This window comes from Aulonocara sp. 'chitande type north' Nkhata Bay, linkage group LG3 (genome assembly GCF_057382095.1).
Source record: "Aulonocara sp. 'chitande type north' Nkhata Bay isolate Kocher_YH1m ecotype deep benthic linkage group LG3, A_spYH_male_GT1.1, whole genome shotgun sequence".
Taxonomy (NCBI): domain Eukaryota; kingdom Metazoa; phylum Chordata; class Actinopteri; order Cichliformes; family Cichlidae; genus Aulonocara; species Aulonocara sp. 'chitande type north' Nkhata Bay.
The window spans coordinates 17,729,428-17,751,238 of NC_141346.1; the positions used below are offsets into that span (position 1 = coordinate 17,729,428).

General features: G+C 41.1%; 1 protein-coding gene across 1 annotated transcript in view; it reads left to right on the forward strand.

Moving 5' to 3' along the window:
- LOC147334284 (beta-1,4 N-acetylgalactosaminyltransferase 2-like) overlaps positions 1 to 21,811 on the forward strand; it is a 122,543-nt gene that overhangs the window by 4,209 nt on the left and 96,523 nt on the right. Inside the window, exons 3-9 of the mRNA XM_086286545.1 lie at positions 443 to 567; positions 3,385 to 3,555; positions 3,708 to 3,814; positions 4,398 to 4,435; positions 5,853 to 5,919; positions 15,865 to 15,978; positions 16,198 to 16,284. Coding sequence (XP_086142671.1) covers positions 443 to 567; positions 3,385 to 3,555; positions 3,708 to 3,814; positions 4,398 to 4,435; positions 5,853 to 5,919; positions 15,865 to 15,978; positions 16,198 to 16,284 — 709 coding nt within the window. The remainder of the gene's footprint in view (positions 1 to 442; positions 568 to 3,384; positions 3,556 to 3,707; positions 3,815 to 4,397; positions 4,436 to 5,852; positions 5,920 to 15,864; positions 15,979 to 16,197; positions 16,285 to 21,811) is intronic.

The window sequence follows — 21,811 nt, forward strand, 5'->3', positions numbered from 1 at the left end:
TGCCCACTATCATTATGCTACTGCTATATTATTCTTCAATTTCTGCTGGCCCCTTGGTCAGCTGACTCTTCAAAAACACATTTCTAATGTAAATGAGACTGTTCACCCGAATAAATAAAAGACATCAAAATGTTGACAAGTGATTTACAACAGCTTAAATATTTCTGGCAAGTACTGGAAATTACTTTTTGGTAATAACACACAGAGCTTCAACTGAGAGACATGAAAGGCAGGATGAATTTTTTACAGAGGCAAAAAAAAGTAAAAATGTAAAAAAAAAGAAAGTTTTTGTTCATTTTATACATGTTCAATCATATCTAAGATGTGAGTCAAGACATAACATGTTTTATATGACTGATTTGCAAAATGTAACTATTTAGATGGTAAAGATTTTGCCTTTGTTAATTAATCTACTATAATGTGTGTTTGTGTGTATCGACAGATGTCCGCCTATACAAGCTCAAAGCTTTTTGTGATTGCTGTTGTCGGCATGCTGATCATTATGTTTGCATTCTATTTCGGGAATTTGTGTGATGGGACAAGTGTGCTAGCCTACAAAAAACAAAGGTAAAGTATTCCTGTATCCTTGTGGTGTGTGTGTGTGTGTGTGTGTGGACATAAAAATATGATATGTACGGTACACATTTTTCTTTTCATGGCAAATAGACTGAAGCAACTGAGTGAGAAGGATAAACTGATGTAGCTAAAACAGTGCTGTGCTGAAAATGACCAGTGCACAAGATTTGTAAAACCCTGATAGTCTGCACGTCAATTATGTATTGATTATTTGATAGTGGGGTCAGCACGGTGGCACAGTGGTTAGTGCTGTTTCCTCACAGCAAGAGGGTCCTGAGTTCAATTCCACCATCAGGCCGTTCTCCCCTTGTTTGTGTTGGTTCTCCCAGGGGGAATGCCTATGGTTTCCTCCCACAGTCCAAAGACGTGCAGTTTGTGGGGATAGGTTAACTGAACAATCTAAATTGTCCATAGTTGTGAATGTGGGAGTGAATTTAAGTGCGAACAGTTGTCTGTCCTTGTGTGTTAGCCCTGTGACAGACTGGCGACCTGTCCAGGGTGTACTCTGCCTCTTGCCCTATGACAGCTGGGATTGGCTCCAGTGCCACCCGCGACCCTGAAAAGGATAAGCGGAAGCAAATGGATGGATGTATTTTTTGATAGTGTCTTTGTCACGATCATTGTAGAGAGAACTGCATATATGTTTAGAAATATTCTGGGAGATTCGTGAATGATCTCTAATTCATTTTATTCAACAATTGTACACTTACTGTTTCCGGTCAATAATGACCAATCACTAGAAATGAATGGTGGAGACAACAATTAGTGTAAATAACTGAGTTCAGATGGCCGTAAACAAACACACACACACACACACACACACACACACACACACACACACACACACACACACACACACACACACACACAATGGGTTCCCTAGCAACTACTCTGGAAATGTTTGCCCAATAGAGCCTCACTTCCAAGAGAACGACTCCTCTGTTGGCAGTATCATTGTATCATTGAACATTTCTCATAGATTTGGTGTACAATGCTTTTTTGAGGCCTTGCTCACAGGTCACTGGGTGTCAGCACCATGACAAGGCGATATATAACCTAAGTGAAGCTCTTTACTATGTATTTGATCACTACACTGGTGAGGAGGAGACAGGCCAGGAAACTGATGGTGGGGATGCATTAGAAGGGCTCTAGACTAACTTTAAAAAGTTAGGCGTACCGGCACAAAAGTTAGGCGCAAACAAATTTTATAATAATTTATATGATATAATGTGTTTTTCTGGATACATTGTGCTTTTTCAGCATTCAACGATTGATGACACCGTGTCAGAGCACTGGCTATGAATTTCAGAAGGATCAGGCCTTAACTTAACAGAAAAGTTAGCAATAGTTCTTTTCCTATTACAGCTACATCCACTTCTGTCGTGCCTAGGCTGCTCACTAGGGCTGGGTATCATCACTGATTTCTATAATTCATTCGATTCTGGTTTTCAAAGTCCTGATTCGATTCAGCTTAGCCTCAGACAGTCAGAAATATTATAATTCTGATCATTTATCAGTACTGACTTCATCAGAATTGTGAACATCACAGCAGATGCCTTTGTGTGAAAGTAACTGAGAATAAAACAGAAAAACATGAAGGAGATTTTCCTGGTCTGGCTTTTTATAGCAGATAACCTTAAAAATATTCTACAATGTTCTGCATATGAAGTTTAAATTTCTTCAGTATTGAACAACAGAAAAAATAGGCTTTCTTGTCCGAGGTCATTTAAGTGAAAAAAAGAAAAAGAAAAGAAAAAGACAGCAGCCACAGCGCTGTAAACAACGGTAGACTGGTGGGTAATAAGTGAATGAATAATACAGAAAACAGAGATTGGAGACGGGAAACTGTTCTTGAAGTACAGAGAGAGAGAGCTAGCTGTGCATGAAGTGTGATTTTAATAGTCATGGAAGCAAAACAGCAAAATTCATGACGACATTGATCAAATGTGAAGCGTAGTTTGCTGCTTCTTTTGCTGCTGGCTGGGGAATTTTGGTTGGAGAGAAACAAAACCTGCAGCTCAGAATCAGCGCAAAAAGACGTAATCACAGCGCGGACCGGACGCATCAGGATCGTTAAGCTCTGACAGCGTGTCCGTCTACGGGCCGTCGGGTGAGAAAGCCGAGAAAGACGAAGCTGATTCTGATGCGTCGGTCCGCTCTGTGTTTACATCTTTGTGTGGAGTCCGTGTACCTGCTCTCATCTGCTGTTTGGTTGTTGTTGAAATGGTTTTGTGAGCTTTAATCTGAGAATCTGGCGTTTCTGGCAAAACACAGTTATATTTAAAAGTCGATTCAGGATTTAATGAATTGATATCGCTTTATTCAAGCTACTCACCTCCCACTTCCACCTGCACTTTCAACTGGACCACCGCCAATCAGAGAGGTCCCGCCCCATACTATCTCTGATTGGTTTAGTCCACGATAGGGGCAAAATGTGTGTCTGTTGTTGACCACAGGGAAGGTTGCAGATTTTTTTTTTTTGCACAGGTGCAACCAAATATTTTTTTTTAGTCGCACCACTGAAAAATTTGGTCGCACTCTAGAGCCCTGATTAGGTAAACGTAAGTACTTTGTTTGAGCCCTGATGATAGAGGAGAAATTGTCTGCATCTGAAGGTGGAATATAATCCATGCAATTTAAACCAAGAAATGACTGATGAGAAGGAATCCAATGATGAAAAGGATGGCCATGCTGAGGCTGCCATAAGGATCACATTACATAAGGATATACTTTCTTTTATACTTGACTGTAGTAGTTCATTTAAATGTTGATGTTGAATTGTGACTCTTCAGGACTTCCATATTACAGGCACTCTTCAGGATCTCTAAGTTATAAGTCATCTTTGCCCACACAACACCGTTTACCTGGTCCATGCACTTGTCCTGATGGCTCTACAATCCTCAAAGACCGCATCCCAGAAGACCAGTATGAGGAATTAATGCAGCGACGAGCTAAAGAGTTCCAGCAATACAAAGCCAGGTAGAAGATGGATGTATGAGTGGGAGCTTTCCGGGAACTGTTAGACTTACAGTTCAGTAATAAAATAATTTAAAGTGTGTGTGTGTGTGTGTGTGTTACTGAGTACTCAAAATTCTTTTGTGTAATTTTTCCCAATTCCATCTCCTCAACAGGACTAATTCAATACAATCCAAGCTACTTTTTGCTTTGCCTAATTCTCCTCTGCAGTATCCTATCCAGGGCGTTATAGTACGACCCTTGACTGCAACTGCAATACCAGGTAATTCAAGCTCAATATATGCTTCAGTCACCAATGTTTTAGTTTTTATGTTCCTATAAAAATATAAATGCAAATAGAATAGGAAGGCAACAAGGCCATGGTTCACAGTTGTTTATGAAGATACTGTTAACATGAAAGTGATCATAGTACTTTATAAAATTATGCTGTCAGTAGTCAGATCGAATTGGTCCCAATCATGTCATTGGGACAAAAAAACAGCACAAAAAGCTTAATATTTTCAAAAGTACAAAAGTAATGACACCAAAAGATATAGCAGGTAAGAACAGAAATGGCAGAATTTTTAAAATTTGAATGGTGAAAATAGCCTGAGAACTGTGGGAGTAGTCAAAGGACAAAGAATGGAGCAACTAGAATAATAAGAAGATTAAAAATATAGGGCAACAGGAACACAAAAGGTTGAATGCCTATGGCATTCACCCACTGAGAAAAACCTGAGTGAAAGATAGCTGAGGTGTCCTCAAGAACTCACGTGGCAACACTTGTGTAATTTCAAAATATGATGTGAATATGTGTATTTCAGTAGAAGGACTAAGTGACACTGAAGGTAATTTTTGAATTTCAGGTTTACGTCTGTATGCTGAAGAAGGAAACAGCTATAAGGTTGGTCTGATATCACAGATTAGAAACAGGCAGATCTCACCCAGATCTGCCTGACTGAATGGTAGAGGTTGGCTGATTTATGAAAGATGGCTGCTGAATGTTTCTAAAGTTCAAAGATATGTGTGTTTAATTTGTATACTGTATACTAACTATCAAAAAAAGCATTATTGCATTCATGTGTGGCAAACAAGGCTTGATATACAATCTACATAGTCAGTACTGGCTTTCATAACACATTGTTATTCAGTTTTAGTCATTTTATTTTAGTAGACCCTATATTTCACCAGCTAACACTGGTATTGGCTAGTGATATATGTAAATCTGTGCAAGTTATGCATGTACAGTAATTTAAAACTGACATGAAAATTTGCATTATTAACCAACCAACCAAGTATAATAAAGTTTAAGTTATTGTGTGTTACATACCTAGTAGAGTCAACAGATTTATTGATGAAAATAATATAGGTAGGTGTTTTGCGGTTAGACTACGATGGCCTTTCTCAGCAGAAAGGAACCCCAGCTGTGAAAGGGATTAGAGCACGAACCCCAACATAACAAGTACAGTTCTTCTGGCTGGGGAAAAGAATATGCACGTTAGGAGTAATGCGTGTCGCTGGCAGGGCATAGCAAGCATAAGTACAGAGAACGGTGAGAAACTAGGAAAGCTCTGGTAGGAACCCGACCAGGGTTAAAGGAGAGCCTTTTAGCCAGAGGAACAGACCGCCCACCAGAATGGGTGCTGGCACTGGCGCTGGCCCTCCAATGGCCACGACAGACCAGTACAGTGTCTACCTCACTGCAGCCACAGCACCAATCACTCTGTCGATCTCCTGCTCCCTTCTCCCCTAATTCGTGAACAAGACCTCAAGATATTTCAATTTCTCCACTTGGGGCAGGAACTCTTCCCTGACCCAGAGTGGGCACTCCACCCTTTTTTTCAGCTGACCGAACCACGTAACCATGGCATAGTTGTCAACTATGTATTCATAGTTGTCCTGCTGGTTTGTCAAAACCAGAAGCAATCACCAGATTTGTGATACGAGATGTATGACATGAGCAACAGAGTGGTTATAGCTGTTAGTTCTTGAGACAAGACAAGAATAAATAATAAAGAAGCATACTTGCATCTCCCACTAGTTTGCACTTTAACAAGACAGATGACACACCTTTGGGCTGTGTAATGTATCTGATATGCACTGAATCTTAAATAAAACTATATGAATGATGAAAAATATGTATTTGCGTCAGGTTCTCTACAAGGCGGGACTAATGTCTAATGCCTTCTCACTTTAAAGCTTTCTTCTGGTTTAAACAGACAGCTTAAGGGGTGGTGCAGTTTTGTGGAGATGGTAGTAATGTTGGTATTGCTAAAATTACTCACAGCACTTTTTAGTTTATTCATGTGTTTCTATTATAGGTTCTCTTAACTGTGTCTAATGGTGTCCTAACAACAGAAACTCCAACTGCAGAGGCCACTGTTCAAGGTGAGTTTCCAAGTCAAAGGTAAATTTATATATACACTGGTACCAAATTAATATTGGTTTTTTTTTAAACCATATTATTAGCTTGCTTTTTTCTCTTTGTTTCAATGTTTTTTGTTCCTATGTCCCTGATAGAAGGGTCAACATTGTACAGAAAATGCTAATATTTATATAATTATTTTGGATGAAACATTGAAGAGTGGAAGAAGTAAAAACTGGGTGTAAAGTAAACTATATGACGAACGTGACATTGATACACTCATCCATACCAATACAGCATCTACAGCAATTACATTGGGATATCATTCAAACTGGAGAAGTTTATTTGAATGGTAACAAAAAGAGGGAAGGTGGGGGATTGCACTTGTTGATCTGTGGGACCAACCCCCGAATACAGGAAGTTTGATCATATGAGGATTACCTCAGTGCAGAGCTTGGATGGATGTTGGATATCTCTTGTTCAGTGTCCTTGAAATATGACTGGGTTTAGTTTAGTGGCCTGGACTGTAAGACTCAAGCTTCTGAGTTCAATTTCTCTAGCCACACCTGATAGCCAGGGCTTTGCCCATGGGGGCTAGCTGGCCTCAGCCCAAAGAAGCTACAGTGGGATGCAAAAGTTTGGGCAACCTTGTTAATAGTCATTATTTTCCTGTATAAATCACTGGTTGCTACAATAAAAGTCATGTCAGTTAAATGACATTCAGTTAAATATATCATATAGGAGACACGCACAGTGATAAGTGAAATGAAGTTTATTGGATTTACAGAAAGTATATATCTATATCTATATATCAATATCTATATATCAATATCTATCTCTCTATATCTATATCTATCTCTCTATATCTATATCTCTATATCTATATCTATCTCTCTATATCTATATCTATATATCTATATCTCTATCTCTATATCTATCTCTCTATATCTATCTCTCTATATCTATATCTATCTATCTGTCACGGCTGGCGGAGTGAGCCGTGTGGAGTGGAGGAAAAGGAGGATCCAAAATGCAGCAAACTGATGATACGAGTAACGTTTATTTACAAAGTGGTGGTGGCAAAAACAGGCAACGAAGCATGAGACAAACTAAAGGAAACCTGAACTGGGAGAAACTAAAGAGCAAACCTGAAATCTTAACGAAACGGACAGTGGAGCAGAGAGACGCAGACTAAGGAACAGGATACCAAGAAACACAGACGAGCCGACAACAAACACAGACCGACACCCACTATATATACACACACACAAGGTAATCGGGTAATCGCACACAGGAGGGAAGAACAGCTGATCTGAATACACATGATGACTGGAGGACACAAGCTGAACACAATGACAACAGACACAGACCTTCAGAATAGAACAGGAAATCTAGGACCCGAACCGGACACCAGGGGGAGGACACAGAATAACTAGAACAGAGGAAAATAATCACAAAACACAAAACGCTATGTATATATATATATATATATATATATATATATATATATATAGTATATATATATATATGTATATATATATATATATATGTATATGTATATATATGTGTGTGTATGTATATATATATATATATATATATATATATATATATATGTGTGTGTGTGTATGTATATATATATATATATATCCTATATGATATATTTAACTGACATTTTTTATTGTAACAACCAACGATTTATACAGGAAAATGATGATGACTATTAACAAGGTTGCCCAAACTTTTGCATCCTATTGTACATGGGTCCATCCACTTATAATAATGGAATGCATTTATATAGCACTCACTCTCTCACATTCGCACACTGGTACAGACAAACCACAGTTGTAACCTGGGGGCAGACTAACAGAAGCCATCTGGCCAGCGTTGGTAAACGGCAGGTTAAAGTGTCTTGCCCAAGTACACAACGACCAGGACAGAGAGAGCTGGGGGATTGAACCGGCAACTTTTCAGTTACAGATGAGCTTCCCAACCACCTGAACCATGGTGGCCCACTACCTATGGGGGGAGTATACTTGAATCCTCCACCCTCCACCAGGTTTTCTTTCCAGACTTTGAGATCCAGTGGATCAGAAGTTGCTTCTCTCTGCCTTTCGGTTGGGGAAAAGGTCCTGACTATCATTTGTCTGTGTCAGGGCTGGACTGGGACAAAAGAATTGCCCCGGGCATTTTGACTATAGATCGGCCCACCAGGTATTATAGGAAAAGCTATAAAAAATTTGAATGAAAACAAACGCTGTTGTGACAGTGATGTAAACTCATACATGCCAACCCTTCTGATTTTTCCGAGAGAGAATCCCGAATTTCAGTGCCCCCTCCTAAAAATCTCCCGGGGCGACCATCAACGTTCCCTCTAAGCTGCGCGTGTGCGCAATTGCGCACTGCTGGCATGGTCTCTGCGCACAAAAAATCTGCGTTGCGCACAAAAAAATCTATCATGAAATTAAATTAAAATTAAAACTTTAACAATTCTGTTTTGCAGTGTTAGTCAGTGAGTGACTGGCTGCTCCCGTATGGGATTAAAACGATGCCACCTTATCCCATACTCCAGTCAATCACGTGATTTACATTCGTATATACGGAGCTAATCAACATCGTTGACAGGCTATGACAGCGTCCTTATGTGCCGACACCGGTGTTTTTGCTGGAAAAGCGGTGTGGCTGATGTGGAGTGAAGCCGTGTTAATGACAACGTGTACAACCATTGGAGATGTGAGCAGGACAGACGGAACAACTGACAGAAAAAGTGTGGACTTTATACCAGTTTTTAAATTGTGTTGATAGGCCACGTAAAACCAAGGTTATGATAAAAAAATATATGCAATGTTTGGTTTTCTTCCTGAATACTATCGTTGTTTACATAGCTGGACTGGCCATTGGGCCATTTGCCCGATGGGCCGATGGTGATTTTTCGTCTTTATGGGCCGATGATTTTTTTTTATAACGGTATAAACAATGAGAGGTGGTGACACACCTTTGGGCTGAGAGTTATTTTTACACATCGGCCAGCATCCAGCTGGCCGATGTGTAAAAATAACTCACTTGTTTGGTGGTGGCTATGGCGGAGCTTACACAGAGGCCAGCAGGTGAATGAGGGAAAAGGGAAGCAGGAGGAGGAGAGACCCGAGGCAGCCGCCGGTTCGAGTCTCAGGTGAACTGAACTTCAGGTAAGAAGTTATGACCTGCAGTCTATCTGGGTCAGATATAAACTGAGTCTAGGTGGAGTTTATTTTCATTGTGCTGACTTTTTACTGTCAATTACAATAACTCATACTGCGTACTAGCTAGCATGACGAAGTTTCTATACAGCTGGGTGGGTGCTATGTTCGTGAACTTTATTCATAAGGTTAGTTAGTAGAGTTGCCAATCATCCCGTAATCAGAGAAAATATTACGTGTTTCGTATTGAGCTGAAAAGGAACACAGTTTGTCCCGTACTTCAGCTACAATGGAAAAAGACACAAAGCTGGAGATTTTCCTGTGTCTTTGCTGCACAGTTGCCTCTTCTTCTCTCATTCTCACCCCCTACTTCAATCATGAAACTGATCAATGATCAGCTGATCGGCTTTTCTCTCGTGTTTGTTTATCGCCCACTTTGTGCCAGAAAGAGGAAACCAGCGGATGTCACGCTAAACAACAGCAGCACATTTAAGCTTGATCAGCTGTTGTTAGAATTTATTTAATATTAATTTCCAGTATCAGCTGATGTTTGCTGGAGCCACAGCTGTAAAAGCTGCTGGTCACGATATCAGTTTGGATATCAGGTGAGAGGGAAACATGAAGAGCTGAATAGGTGATGGAGAAACAGGTTTACCTTTTAGGTCACATGAATGAGTTGAAGGGAAGTTATGAACTGTTTCTGACAAATAACACCAGGATCCTTTTTTACGTGGCTGACAGCTGGTAACTGTGCAGGGGCGGATCTAGCAAAGTTTTTTCAATCATTTCTAAACAGAAGTGTTACATGGACGAAAATTTACGCCAGCATCAGGTTATATTTAGACAGCAAGGAGCAGACGGTGACGTAATTCTGAAGGCTAGACTGTCCAATTTCACAGTCGCTCATTTCCAGGTCTACCTGGCAGTCGGAGGACCCGGCCCACTTAGATCGCGAAGGCAGGGTCCTCAGGTGGACACAGCCTCTGAATTTGGACTCCCCTGTTGTTTCTGGTGTTACAGATTCAAATATTGGGGATGGATACAAGAGGAAAAATCCCAAAGAACAACACTGGTCCGGCCGGGTTGAGTCAAACAATGATTTTAATGATCACACGAGTGGGAGATGGACACCGTACGCAGACAGCCTCAGATCTCGCCTCAAAAACCACATTTCCATAGTTTTATGAAATCAGGGTATTAGAACGCCCCTTCATGCGTAAAACAGGTGCAATACAATCAATGTTGACAGTTTATTTAACACAGAAAAGAACATTCGCTCCTTCCCGAGGACAGACACTGACTCCCACCTGTCTCCTGGAGCCAACTGTCCCCCTGCGGAGACACAACATTGCAACTACAAGGATTTCCAAATTGATTAAGGTGATCAGTGTGTAATGCTCTGAATCAAGTATGTAATATTAAATGAATATTGTTTAATCAACTGCCACTACTTAAAACATAACAAAAGCTATAACTGAATACAGAATCACCAAGAATAACATGATATCAGTGTTGTGTAAGCGCGTGCAGCCTTCTATGCTCAAAGCCTTTCCCCTCCATAGATCAGCCAGACATTCGCGCTGACTGTAGCTTTTAACCCTTATTAACTTGAGCACAACTCTATAATGAGCAACAAACTGCAATATGTGTGAGATGATCATGGTTACACCTGCAATGAAAGATCATATGATTATTCTGGTACCTGTAAAGAAAAGATTAACCTAAGGTTATAACAATCACTGTAATGTAAAGGTTAATGTAAGGTCAAAAGCTTCAATAAATGTTTAATGCAAAGCTGATTATATGATTCTGATGAACTAATAATGCAGATACTAAAATAACAGAAAAACATCCCCTTTTCATCCCACACTGGCCGATAAATAAACTTTAATTTTAAAATTAAAGAATCATGTGCTAACGGCTGTCTAAATGACTTGGGTAAAGTTTGTAGCATGCATGTTTGTTGTTTTTGTCTGATTCCACTTGTCTTTGCACTAGGATGATGTCGGCGTAAATGTGCAGTCATATTCGTTGTGTTCCCACTAGTGCTGTCAGCGTTAATCTCATTGAAATGACGTTAAAGCCACAACACGGCAAATCTCCATTAACGAGCTACCGCGGATCGCCCCGTGCGTAGGACTGGATGACCAACGCGTTAACGAGCTAACTGGGCTAACACACTAGTTCCAACCAATGTAATTGAGCATTGCGTGGCACATCCAACATACTGTTTTACTTTACTTTAGTCCATGACGCGCTTACCTTCAGGGTCATACGTCACATGAAGACCAAAATAGTTCCAAACGCCACATCTGAATTAGGGTGGGGGAGGTTCAATTTGCCAAGTTGCAACGACAGCTTAACATCTGTCTCTCTAGCTTGCCCTGCGCTCAGTGAATCTGTGTTCAACTACTCCGCCTAGGCTGCATTGTTGAGCGCAGATCCACTGAGCGCTCAACACAGACAGCATTGTCAGAAGGAAAGTTGATAAAATAAATTAAAAATTTTGTATTGTTCAATAAATATGTGTACCGAACGGTTCAATATTGATACGAGTATCATTGCACCCCTAATATATATATATATATATATATATATATATATATATATATATATATATATATATATATATATATATATATAATATATATATTCAGATAATTACTTATTAAAAGTGAGACATTTTAAATGAAAATAAGAAAGACAAGTATTTCTTTGTGCGCCCCTTTCCCTGTTAATGCCCTAACTGGCCCCCTGGCAAAACTTTGCTAGACCCGCCCCTGCACAGTTACCAGCTGTCAGCTATGTAAAAAAAGGATCCTGGGGTTATTTGTCTCTCAGAAACAGGTCATAACTTCCCTTCAACTCATTAATGTAACCTAAAAGGTAAACCTGTTTCTCCATCACCTGTTCAGCTGTGATGATTCAGTAAGGACATCTCGTGGTTTCATCTTCATGTTTCCCTCTCACCAGATAACCATACCGATATCATGACCAGCAGCTTTTACAAACATCAGCTGATACTAGAAAGTAATATTAGATACATTCTAACAACAGCTGATCAAACGTGCTGCTATTTATTAACGCGACATCCGCTGGTTTCCTCTTTCTGGTGCAAAGTTGCCGATAAACAAACAAGAGAGAAAAGCCGATCAGCTGATCATTGATCAGTTTCATGATTGAAGTAGGAACAGGAGAGGGAGGGGAGAGAATGAGAGAAGAAGAGGCAGCTGTGCAGCGTAAAGATGCATAATAAATCCAGCTTTGTGTCTTTTTCCATTGTAGCTGAAGTCCGGGACATACTGTGTTCCTTTTCAGCTCAATACGAAACACGTAATATTTTCTCTGATTACGGGACGATTGGCAACTCTACTAACTAACCTTGTGAATAAAATAAAGTTCACTATCAGTAACATCATAGCACCCACCCAGCTGTATAGAAACTCCATCATGCTAGCTAGAACGCAGTATAAGTTATTGTAACTGACGGTAAAAAGTCAGAACAACGAAAATAAACTCGACCTAAACTTGGTTTATATTTGACCCAGATAGACTGCAGGTCATAACTTCTTACCTGCAGTTTAGTTCACCTGACACTCAGACCGGGGCAGCCGCCTCGGGTCTCTCCTTCTCCCTCCCTTTCGCTCATTCACTTGCTGGCCTCTGTGAAAGCTCCGCCGTAGAAACCACTACCAAACAACTGAGTTATTTTTACACATCGGCCAGTATCTGGCCAATCCACCAGCTATCATTGTTTATACTGTTACAAAAACAAACAAACAAACAAAAATAAAAATGAAAAATCACCATCGGCTCACTGGGCAAATGCCAGGTATGCCCAAAGGCCAGTCCAGCTATGGTCTGTGTGCCAAATAACACTTCAGAGTGCTCAGCCTAATTGGGTGGAGTGCTGGGAATTGCGCCACCTGATGATCAGTTGTGGCAGAAAATTCTGGACAGACCTGGTGAGGGTATGCTGGGGCAGGGGCCATGAAGAGGGAGAGAGAGTATGCATTGTATGCAAATGGCTACCAAACAGCCATCATAATTCGTCATACAACGAGAACAGGACAAATCAACAATTGACAATGACTAATTAATATTAAAATCTGTAACATAATGCATTGTTTGGAGTTTAGTCTGTTACTGTTACTATTTTCACCATTTCTTCTTGGAGCAACTGTAACACACATAATTTCCTTAGGGAGTAATAAAGTATTCTGATTCTGATTGTTTCAGGATGACCTGCCATTATCCAATCACACATCTGCTTATCTGTATCTTTTGCTCGTTTCGCCGCCTTGCCTTTTCTATTTTTTTCTAAACTGAGCAACTGATGGCTTTGAACATTTCTTGTCCATCTTCCTGGTTTTAATTTTGCACTCCAGTATGAACACAACTCGAGGATCGCCACAACTTAACCTAATAGACCTACATCTTAGTTCACAAATTCACTTTGTCTAAGGTGTATTTCTGGGATTTCACACAACCGAGGACTCAGATTGTGAGGACATAATGGGCTTGGATTTACATCATTATGAATGAAATGTGCTCTATTTGGAAGCAGCCGCCCCCCTCCCCTTTCAATGGGTTGTGTGTGAGACTTTAAATCATCAAACTGTAAATTATAAATTTTAAATTGTTATTGATCCCTTTACCCCGAGTCCTAAAGTGTATATTTATTTTCTTACTCTTCTTATATTTATTGTTTGTTTACTTGCACTGCTGTAACTGGAGCCTCGTCTCTCTATATACTGGACTGTAGCGGAGATGACAATAAAGTTTACTTTGACTTCAGGGCTCTCGCACTCACTTTTCACGTATAGAATTTTGAAAAAACATAGTTTCAAATTATAAGTCTGCAGCCCCGCCCTTTCCTCCCTGTGTTGCAAGCAGCAGGTGCACCTTGCAAACGGAGGGCGCCCCTACTCTCAGCAAATGTGCGATAGAAAACCAATCGGTGTCTATGCCATCTCCAGTATGCGCTGGCTGATGTCAGGGCAGCATGAGTATGAGCAATTCTATTTTTTTGCCGATGCCCGTGATGCCGCCCCTCACCACGATGTTGCCCCGGGCAACCGCCCGTGTCACCCGTATCAAAAACCGCTACTGCGTCGACCGTTGTTTACAGCGCAGTCGGCCACAGTTTTTTTCTTTTACTTACTTCCGAAAAGAAAACGTCATTTATGCTATCCAATAGGCTACTGAACAAATTTAAACTTTCTAAAATCATGCAAAATTGCAAAATGCTTAGCTGTATCACTAATAAAACCTCTGTAACTTTGCTCTGCTTCAGTTTAGCAGAATCAGGTAATGTTCAAATGTTAATGACTTTCTTTTGTTTTTGAATATTTATAAGGTTATCTGCTATAAAATCCCAGGCCAGGAAAATCGCCTTCATCTTTTTCTGTGTTTTTGACACAAAGGCATCTGCTGTGATGCTTACACCTTTGATTAAGTCTTGCAAGTGTCAGCTTTCTTTTTATAGATATAAAAATATGGAAATGTACTGATAGTTGATCAGAATTATAATATTTCTGACTGAGGCAAAATTTCAGCGATTAAAATCGAATCGAATCAAATTGTGGATTGAAACTATTCAGGACCTTGTGAATCGGAATCTAATCAATTCTAGATATCAGTGACGATACCCAGCCCTAAACATGACTCAAGTGCGGGACCCAGGCAAAACAAAGCAGAGTAATCAGTTAAAACCTTAATTCAATCTGGAGATATTTACAAATAATTTAAACTGTGGCAAGTGACTAATTCAACTTGAACAAACACGAAACAAGAGTGATCTTTTGCATGGGCAAGAGTCTTGACTAAACACAAAGATCAGATTAACTTGAGTGAGTCCTGTCAGTAGCACATTAAGCTAGCCAATATTATTTTTTTTTTTAGATAACATCTGTGTAAAATAAAAATTGTAATCTCAAAAGACTGATAAAAGTTAGAAGACAAAGACATATACATGTATTCCTTTTCTTACAAGGTATCTTGACACCTTTTAAAAAATCCTACCCTGCAAAACTTTTTTTTTTTTTTTTTTTTTTTACACCTGCTAAGTTATAATGGTTTTCCCTTTAACTTGCCTCCATAGCTCCATACAATTTCAGAAATTTTGTCCCCTCAATCAGCGTAGTATTGGTGGTTTTACATGAATCTTATTTAGTAAAGTTCAGGACTTCATATTCTTGTTGTCAGTTATCAGTAACTAATGTATTTTGGCTGGGCAGCATGGAAGCATGGTAGTTAACACTGTTGCATCACAGCAAGAAGGTCCTAAATTCATCTCCACCATCTACTGTATTTTTGTGCGGAGTTTGCATGTTCTCTCTGTGTTTTCACTGGTTCTCTTGTATACTCTGGCTTCCTCCCAGAATCCAAACACATGCAGTTAATGAGGTTAGGTTAACTGGTGATTCTAAACTGCCTGTGAATGTGAGTGCCAATAGATGTCTATGTATGTATATGTATATATATTTATGTATATGTATGTGTTAGGCCTACGACGGAGTGGCGACCCACCCTGTTCTCCCAATAAGGATAAGCACAAGAGAATGGATGGGTGAATAATTTAATTAGGAAAACCACTTTCCTAATTAGTCAGAATAAATTACTCTGAATTAAAGACTACTCCTGTTATATTATAAGTCCTTTCAGAGAAATTACCAGCAGTATTAATTTACTGTGAATAATATATAATTTGTCACATCTATTGGCACTTAGCCATAACCAATTAAACTTCATTTTAAAGCTAATGTAAAGTTGTTTGGTTTGAATTCACAGGTTCTGGAGAGACAAAACTGACTATTGAGTCTAGCACCTTGTCGGTCCTCAATGACCTGCTGGCCAAAGTGTCCTATACCAGCACCATCTACCATATAAACACTGGAGACCTTGGTATGTGTCAAAAATGTGAAGAGCTATAACCCCCATTTTTAAATGACAATTGAATTTGCAAAATGTCATGTGCATTTTACATTAGCATTAATGTATGAGTCCTGTGTGTTATATTTAAAATAACTGAAATAATGAGTCCTGAATTGCTTCTTTGTTATTTTTCTTCAAACAAAAGTCCCGCTTGTTCTGAACCTAAACAAATGTTATTTTTGTGTTCAGTCACTTTCCAGTTTGAAAACTATGAAGCCGTGTTTCCCATTACCATCCAGCAGCCTCATGTACCAGTCCTGTATGACATGGGAACAGGTAGAAGTGTACTCTTTATCAGGGGTCAAAAGCCAAGTCCATCCATCCATCCATCCATCTTCATCTGCTTTATCCGAGGCCGGGTCGCGGGGGCAGCAGCCTAAGCAAGCACCTTTTTTTGCTCCTCCTTGAATCGCTACCTTATCATGGTGGAGGGGTTTGTGTGTCCCAGGGATCCCAGGGGCTATGTTGGCTGGGGGCTTTTGCCCCCAGGTAGGGTCTCCCATGGCAAATTGGTCCTGGGTGAGGGACCAGACAAAGAGCGATTCAGAAGACCCTTATGAAAAGGATATCGAGGGAACAGTTTACCCTGCCCGGGATAGAGTTACCGGGGCCCCGCCCTGGAGCCAGGCCCGGGGAGGGTGCCCGAGGGCGAGCATCTGGTGGCCGGGCCTTAGTCCATGGGGCCCGGCCGGGCACAGTCCGAAGAGGAGACATGGGCCCATCCTCCCGCAGGCCCACCACCCGCAGGAGGCGCCATAGGGGTCGGGTGCATTGTGTGCCAAGTCCATATTCATTTAAATGCTTCTTTATTATTTGCATCTTGTTTATCATTGCATACAATTAAGAACATTAGCTATGTTGAGGCAGAATCACTGTCTCCTTCCATCATTGTCATTTTCTCATTAACTTACACTAGTGGACCCCCCCCCCAAAAAAACAAACAAACAAACAAACAAACACTATACTCTCAAAACTCTTCTTCATTCCTAGTTGTTTCCACCTGAAACACTTTGCTTAGTTAAGAACTAGTAACTGATTAGTTAGAAATATCAGCCTAAAGATGTAGGAAATCCACAAGAATATAATAATTATGTCACAATGTTTGAAACGGACTCACGTGCAGACCAGGTATCCTTGGCAAAGAGAAAGTGCGTTTATTTACAGTGAGACACCAGGTGAGGATATATATACAGTGCAGCGGGGGAAAGGGTCCGGGGCTCCAGGGTCCAGGGAGAAACGGGGATTAATCCAATACACGCTCCCAGTGGGTTCCAAACACACACTCACTCGGGTCCAGGGCAGACCTATATACACACAGAGAAACAAGTCCAGGTTAGGGATAGTCTCAAACTCACAGATACTGATTCAGATACAGGTTCAGGTTCAGGTTATGGTTCAGAGGGACTGACGCTGATGGCTCAACGATCCAGCGAAGGATGACACAGGTCCTTCATCATAAATAGTGCTCCAAATCAGCTGGGATTGGCTGCAGGTGTGACTGTGAGCACAGGTGCGTGGACCAGGGGTGGAAGCCCGTAATGAGCACTGCCCCAGCAGAGGAGAGAGAGTGCAAAGGAAAAACAAACAAAACATCTTGCCAAACACAGAGTCAGCCACTGAGGCACAGGGACCATGACAGTACCCCCCCTCAACGGGAGCCTCCCGGCGACCCACCAGGCGACCCACCAGGCTTACCCGGATGTGAACGGTGGAATTCCCGCAGCATCCGCTTATCCAAAATGGCCGCTCGCGGGACCCAAGAACGCTCCTCCATGCCATACCCCTGCCAATCCACTAGGTATTGAACACCACTCCCCCGGCAACGTGAGTCCATGATGCGGGTGCGAGTAGGCGGGCAAGCCATCCACAATCCGGGCAGGAGGCGGGGGCCTGGAAGGAGGGCACAGAGCGATAGGTTTGTAGCGTAAACGTATTCGATGGAACGTTAAGGACAATTTCCTACACAGCAAAACAAGACACGAGTAGGCAAAGATCTTCATGTTTCTCGTGCACGGGAGAGAACCGGACAAACGCCGTTCCTTCGCTTGACCCCAGTCGCTCTCGTCCGCTCCCCCGTAACACTGCTCTTTTAGTGAGGTTACATGAATATACATAGGTTCATTAACATATGATGTCTACATACAAACAAAGAGTACCTTGCCTGTGTGTGTGGTCAGAGTGTGACCCCATAAATGACTTCCTGCTGGTCTGGAAGTCCAGCAGTTCATCTAAACAAAAGGCACTTAGACTAAAACAGATAGATACATAATAATGTGTGGCACCCACAGGCAATGCCGCCCACAGTGCAGGTAGCAGGAAGAATGGAGGCAGGAACGGTCCTTCCATCTGAGGCTGAGAATTGACGGGACAGGGCGTCTGCTTTGATATTTCGGGATCCAGGTCCAGTGATCCAGTGAAAAACAGGGCCCACCTTGCTTGTCGGGCGTTGAGTCTTTTGGCAGATTGCAGGTAGGCCAGGTTTTTATGGTTAGTCTAAACGACAAAGAGTTGAGCCGTGCCCTCTGACCAGTGCCGCCACTCCTCCAAAGCGAGTTTTATTGCCAGCAGCTCTCGGTCTCCAACGTCGTAGTTTCGTTCCGCTGGGGATAGCTGGTGGGAGAAGAAAGCACATGGATGAAGTTTACCTGTCTGTTGCTGTGACAGCACGGCCCCCACACCTGAGTTAGAGGGGTCGACCTCGACCAATTCAATTCAATTCAATTCAATTCAATTTTATTTATATAGCGCCAAATCACAACAAAAGTCGCCTCAAGGCGCTTCATAGATACAGAGAAAAACCCAACAATCATATGACCCCCTATGAGCAAGCACTTTGGCGAGAGTGGGAAGGAAAAACTCCCTTTTAACAGGAAGAAACCTCCGGCAGAACCAGGCTCAGGGAGGGGCGGCCATCTGCTGCAACCGGTTGGGGTGAGAGAAGGAAGACAGGATAAAAGACATGCTGTGGAAGAGAGACAGAGGTTAATAACAGAGATTCAATGCAGAGAGGTCTATTAATACATAGTGAGTGAGAAAGGTGACTGGAAAGGAAAAACTCAATGCATCATGGGAATCCCCTTGCAGCCGACATCTATTGCAGCATAACTGAGGGAGAATTCAGGGTCACCTGGTCCAGCCCTAACTATATGCTTTAGCAAAAAGGAAAGTTTGAAGCCTAATCTTAAAAGTAGAGATAGTGTCTGTCTCCCGAATCTAAACTGGAAGCTGGTTCCACAGAAGAGGGGCCTGAAAACTGAAGGCTCTCCCTCCCATTCTACTTTTAAATACTCTAGGAACAACAAGTAGGCCTGCAGAGCGAGAGCGAAGCGCTCTAATAGGGTGATATGGTACTACAAGGTCATTAAGATAAGATGGGGCCTGATTATTTAAGACCTTGTATGTGAGGAGCAGGATTTTGAATTCAATTCTGGATTTAACAGGAAGCCAATGAAGGGAAGCCAAAACAGGAGAAATATGCTCTCTCTTTCTAGTCCCTGTCAGGACTCTTGCTGCAGCATTTTGGATTAACTGAAGGCTTTTCAGTGAGTTTTTTGGACATCCTGATAATAATGAATTACAGTAGTCCAGCCTGGAAGTAATAAATGCATGAACTAGTTTTTCAGCGTCACTCTGAGACAGGATATTTCTAATTTTAGAGATGTTGCGCAAATGGAAGAAAGCAGTCTTACATATTTGTTTAATATGTGCGTTGAAGGACATGTCCTAGTCAAAAATGACTCCAAGGTTCCTCACCGCGTTACTGGAAGCCAAGGTAATGCCATCCAGAGTAAGAATCTGGTTAGATACCATATTTCTAATATTTTCAGGGCCAAGTACAATAACCTCAGTTTTATCTGAATTAAGAAGCAGAAAGTTAGCGGCCATCCAGGTCTTTACGTCTTTAAGACATTCCTGCAGTTTAACTAATTGGTGTGTGTTATCTGGCTTCATGGACAGATAGAGCTGGGTGTCATCAGCATAGCAGTGAAAATGTATGCTATGTCTTCTAATGATACTGCCTAAGGGAAGCATGTATAATGTAAACAGAATTGGTCCTAGCACTGAACCATGTGGAACTCCATAATTAACCTCAGTGTGTGAAGAGGACTCTCCATTTACATGAACAAATTGGAGTCTATTAGATAGATATGATACAAACCACTGCAGCGCAGTACCTGTAATACCTACAGCATGTTCTAATCGCTCTAATAGGATATTATGGTCAACAGTATCGAACGCTGCACTGAGGTCTAGCAGGACAAGCACAGAGATGAGTCCACTGTCAGAGGCCATAAGAAGATCATTTGTAACCTTCACTAAAGCTGTTTCTGTGCTGTGATGAGCTCTGAAACCTGACTGAAACTCTTCAAATAAACCATTCCTCTGCAGATGATCTGTTAGCTGTTTGACAACTACTCTTTCAAGGATTTTTGATATGAAAGGAAGGTTGGAGATTGGCCTATAATTAGCTAAGACTGCTGGGTCTAGAGATGGCTTTTTGAGTAAAGGTTTAACTACAGCCAGCTTGAAGGCCTGTGGTACATAGCCGATCATTAGAGATAGGTTGATCATATTTAAGATTGAAGAATTAATTAATGGCAGGACTTCTTTGAGCAGTTTTGTAGGAATGGGGTCTAAAAGACACGTTGATGGTTTGGAGGAAGTAATTATTGAAGTTAACTCAGAAAGATCAATTGAAGAAAAAGAGTAACTTAACATCAATGGTACTAAGAGTAGCTCTAGATATTATTACATCTGTGGCAAATGGCAAGGCAAGGCAAATTTATTTGTATAGCACAATTCAACAACAAGGTGATTCAAAGTGCTTTACAGAGACATTAGAAACAAAAACAAATAAAAAGCATGATTTAAAATTGATTAAAACAAGCAAACAAACAAACTAACTAAACACACACATTCACATTCACACCTGTTCGCGCGATCTGAACCCTTATCATAAGGGGAGCTACCAGTCCTTCTGTGGACGAGCTAATTTCTTTTTTAAATTCCCTGAATTTAAAATACTCTCTAGACCCAGTCTAGACCCAGCTGGGGAGCTACCCAGAGCTCTAGACCCACACCTGTTCGCGCGATCTGAACCCTTATCGTAAGGGGAGCTACCAGTCCTTCTGTGGACGAGCTACTTTCTATTTTAAATTCCCTGAATTTAAAATACTCTCTAGACCCAGTCTAGACCCAGCTGGGGAGCTACCTAGAGCTCTAAACCCACTTAACAAACAAACAAACAAAACAGTATATAAAATCAGTAGTTAATGTAAGTTTTGAAATTTAAGCTTAAAAGTGTGGATTTGGTGCTTTATTCAAATGCAACTGAGAATAGGTGAGTCTTCAACCTGGATTTAAATAAACTGAGTGTTTCAGCTGATCTGAGGCTTTCTGGGAGTTTGTTCCAGATATAAGGAGCATAAAAGCTGAATGCAGCTTCTCCGTGTCTGGTTCTGACTCTGGGAACTGATAAAAGACCTGATCCAGATGACCTGAGGGATCTGGAAGGTTCATACTGGGTCAGGAGGTCACTGATGTATTTTGGTCCTAAACCATTCAGAGCTTTATAGACCAGCATTAGAACTTTAAAGTCTATCCTCTGACGGAAGGGCAGCCAGTGTAAAGACCTCAGAGCTGGACTGATGTGGTCCACTTTTTTGGTCTTAGTGAGGACTCGAGCAGCAGATTATTGGTAATTTTTTCTCTAATGATAAAAATTTTATTTGTGAAGAAGTTCATGAAGTCATTACTAGTTAACGTTAAAGGGATGGTTGGCTCAAAAGAGCTCTGACTTTTT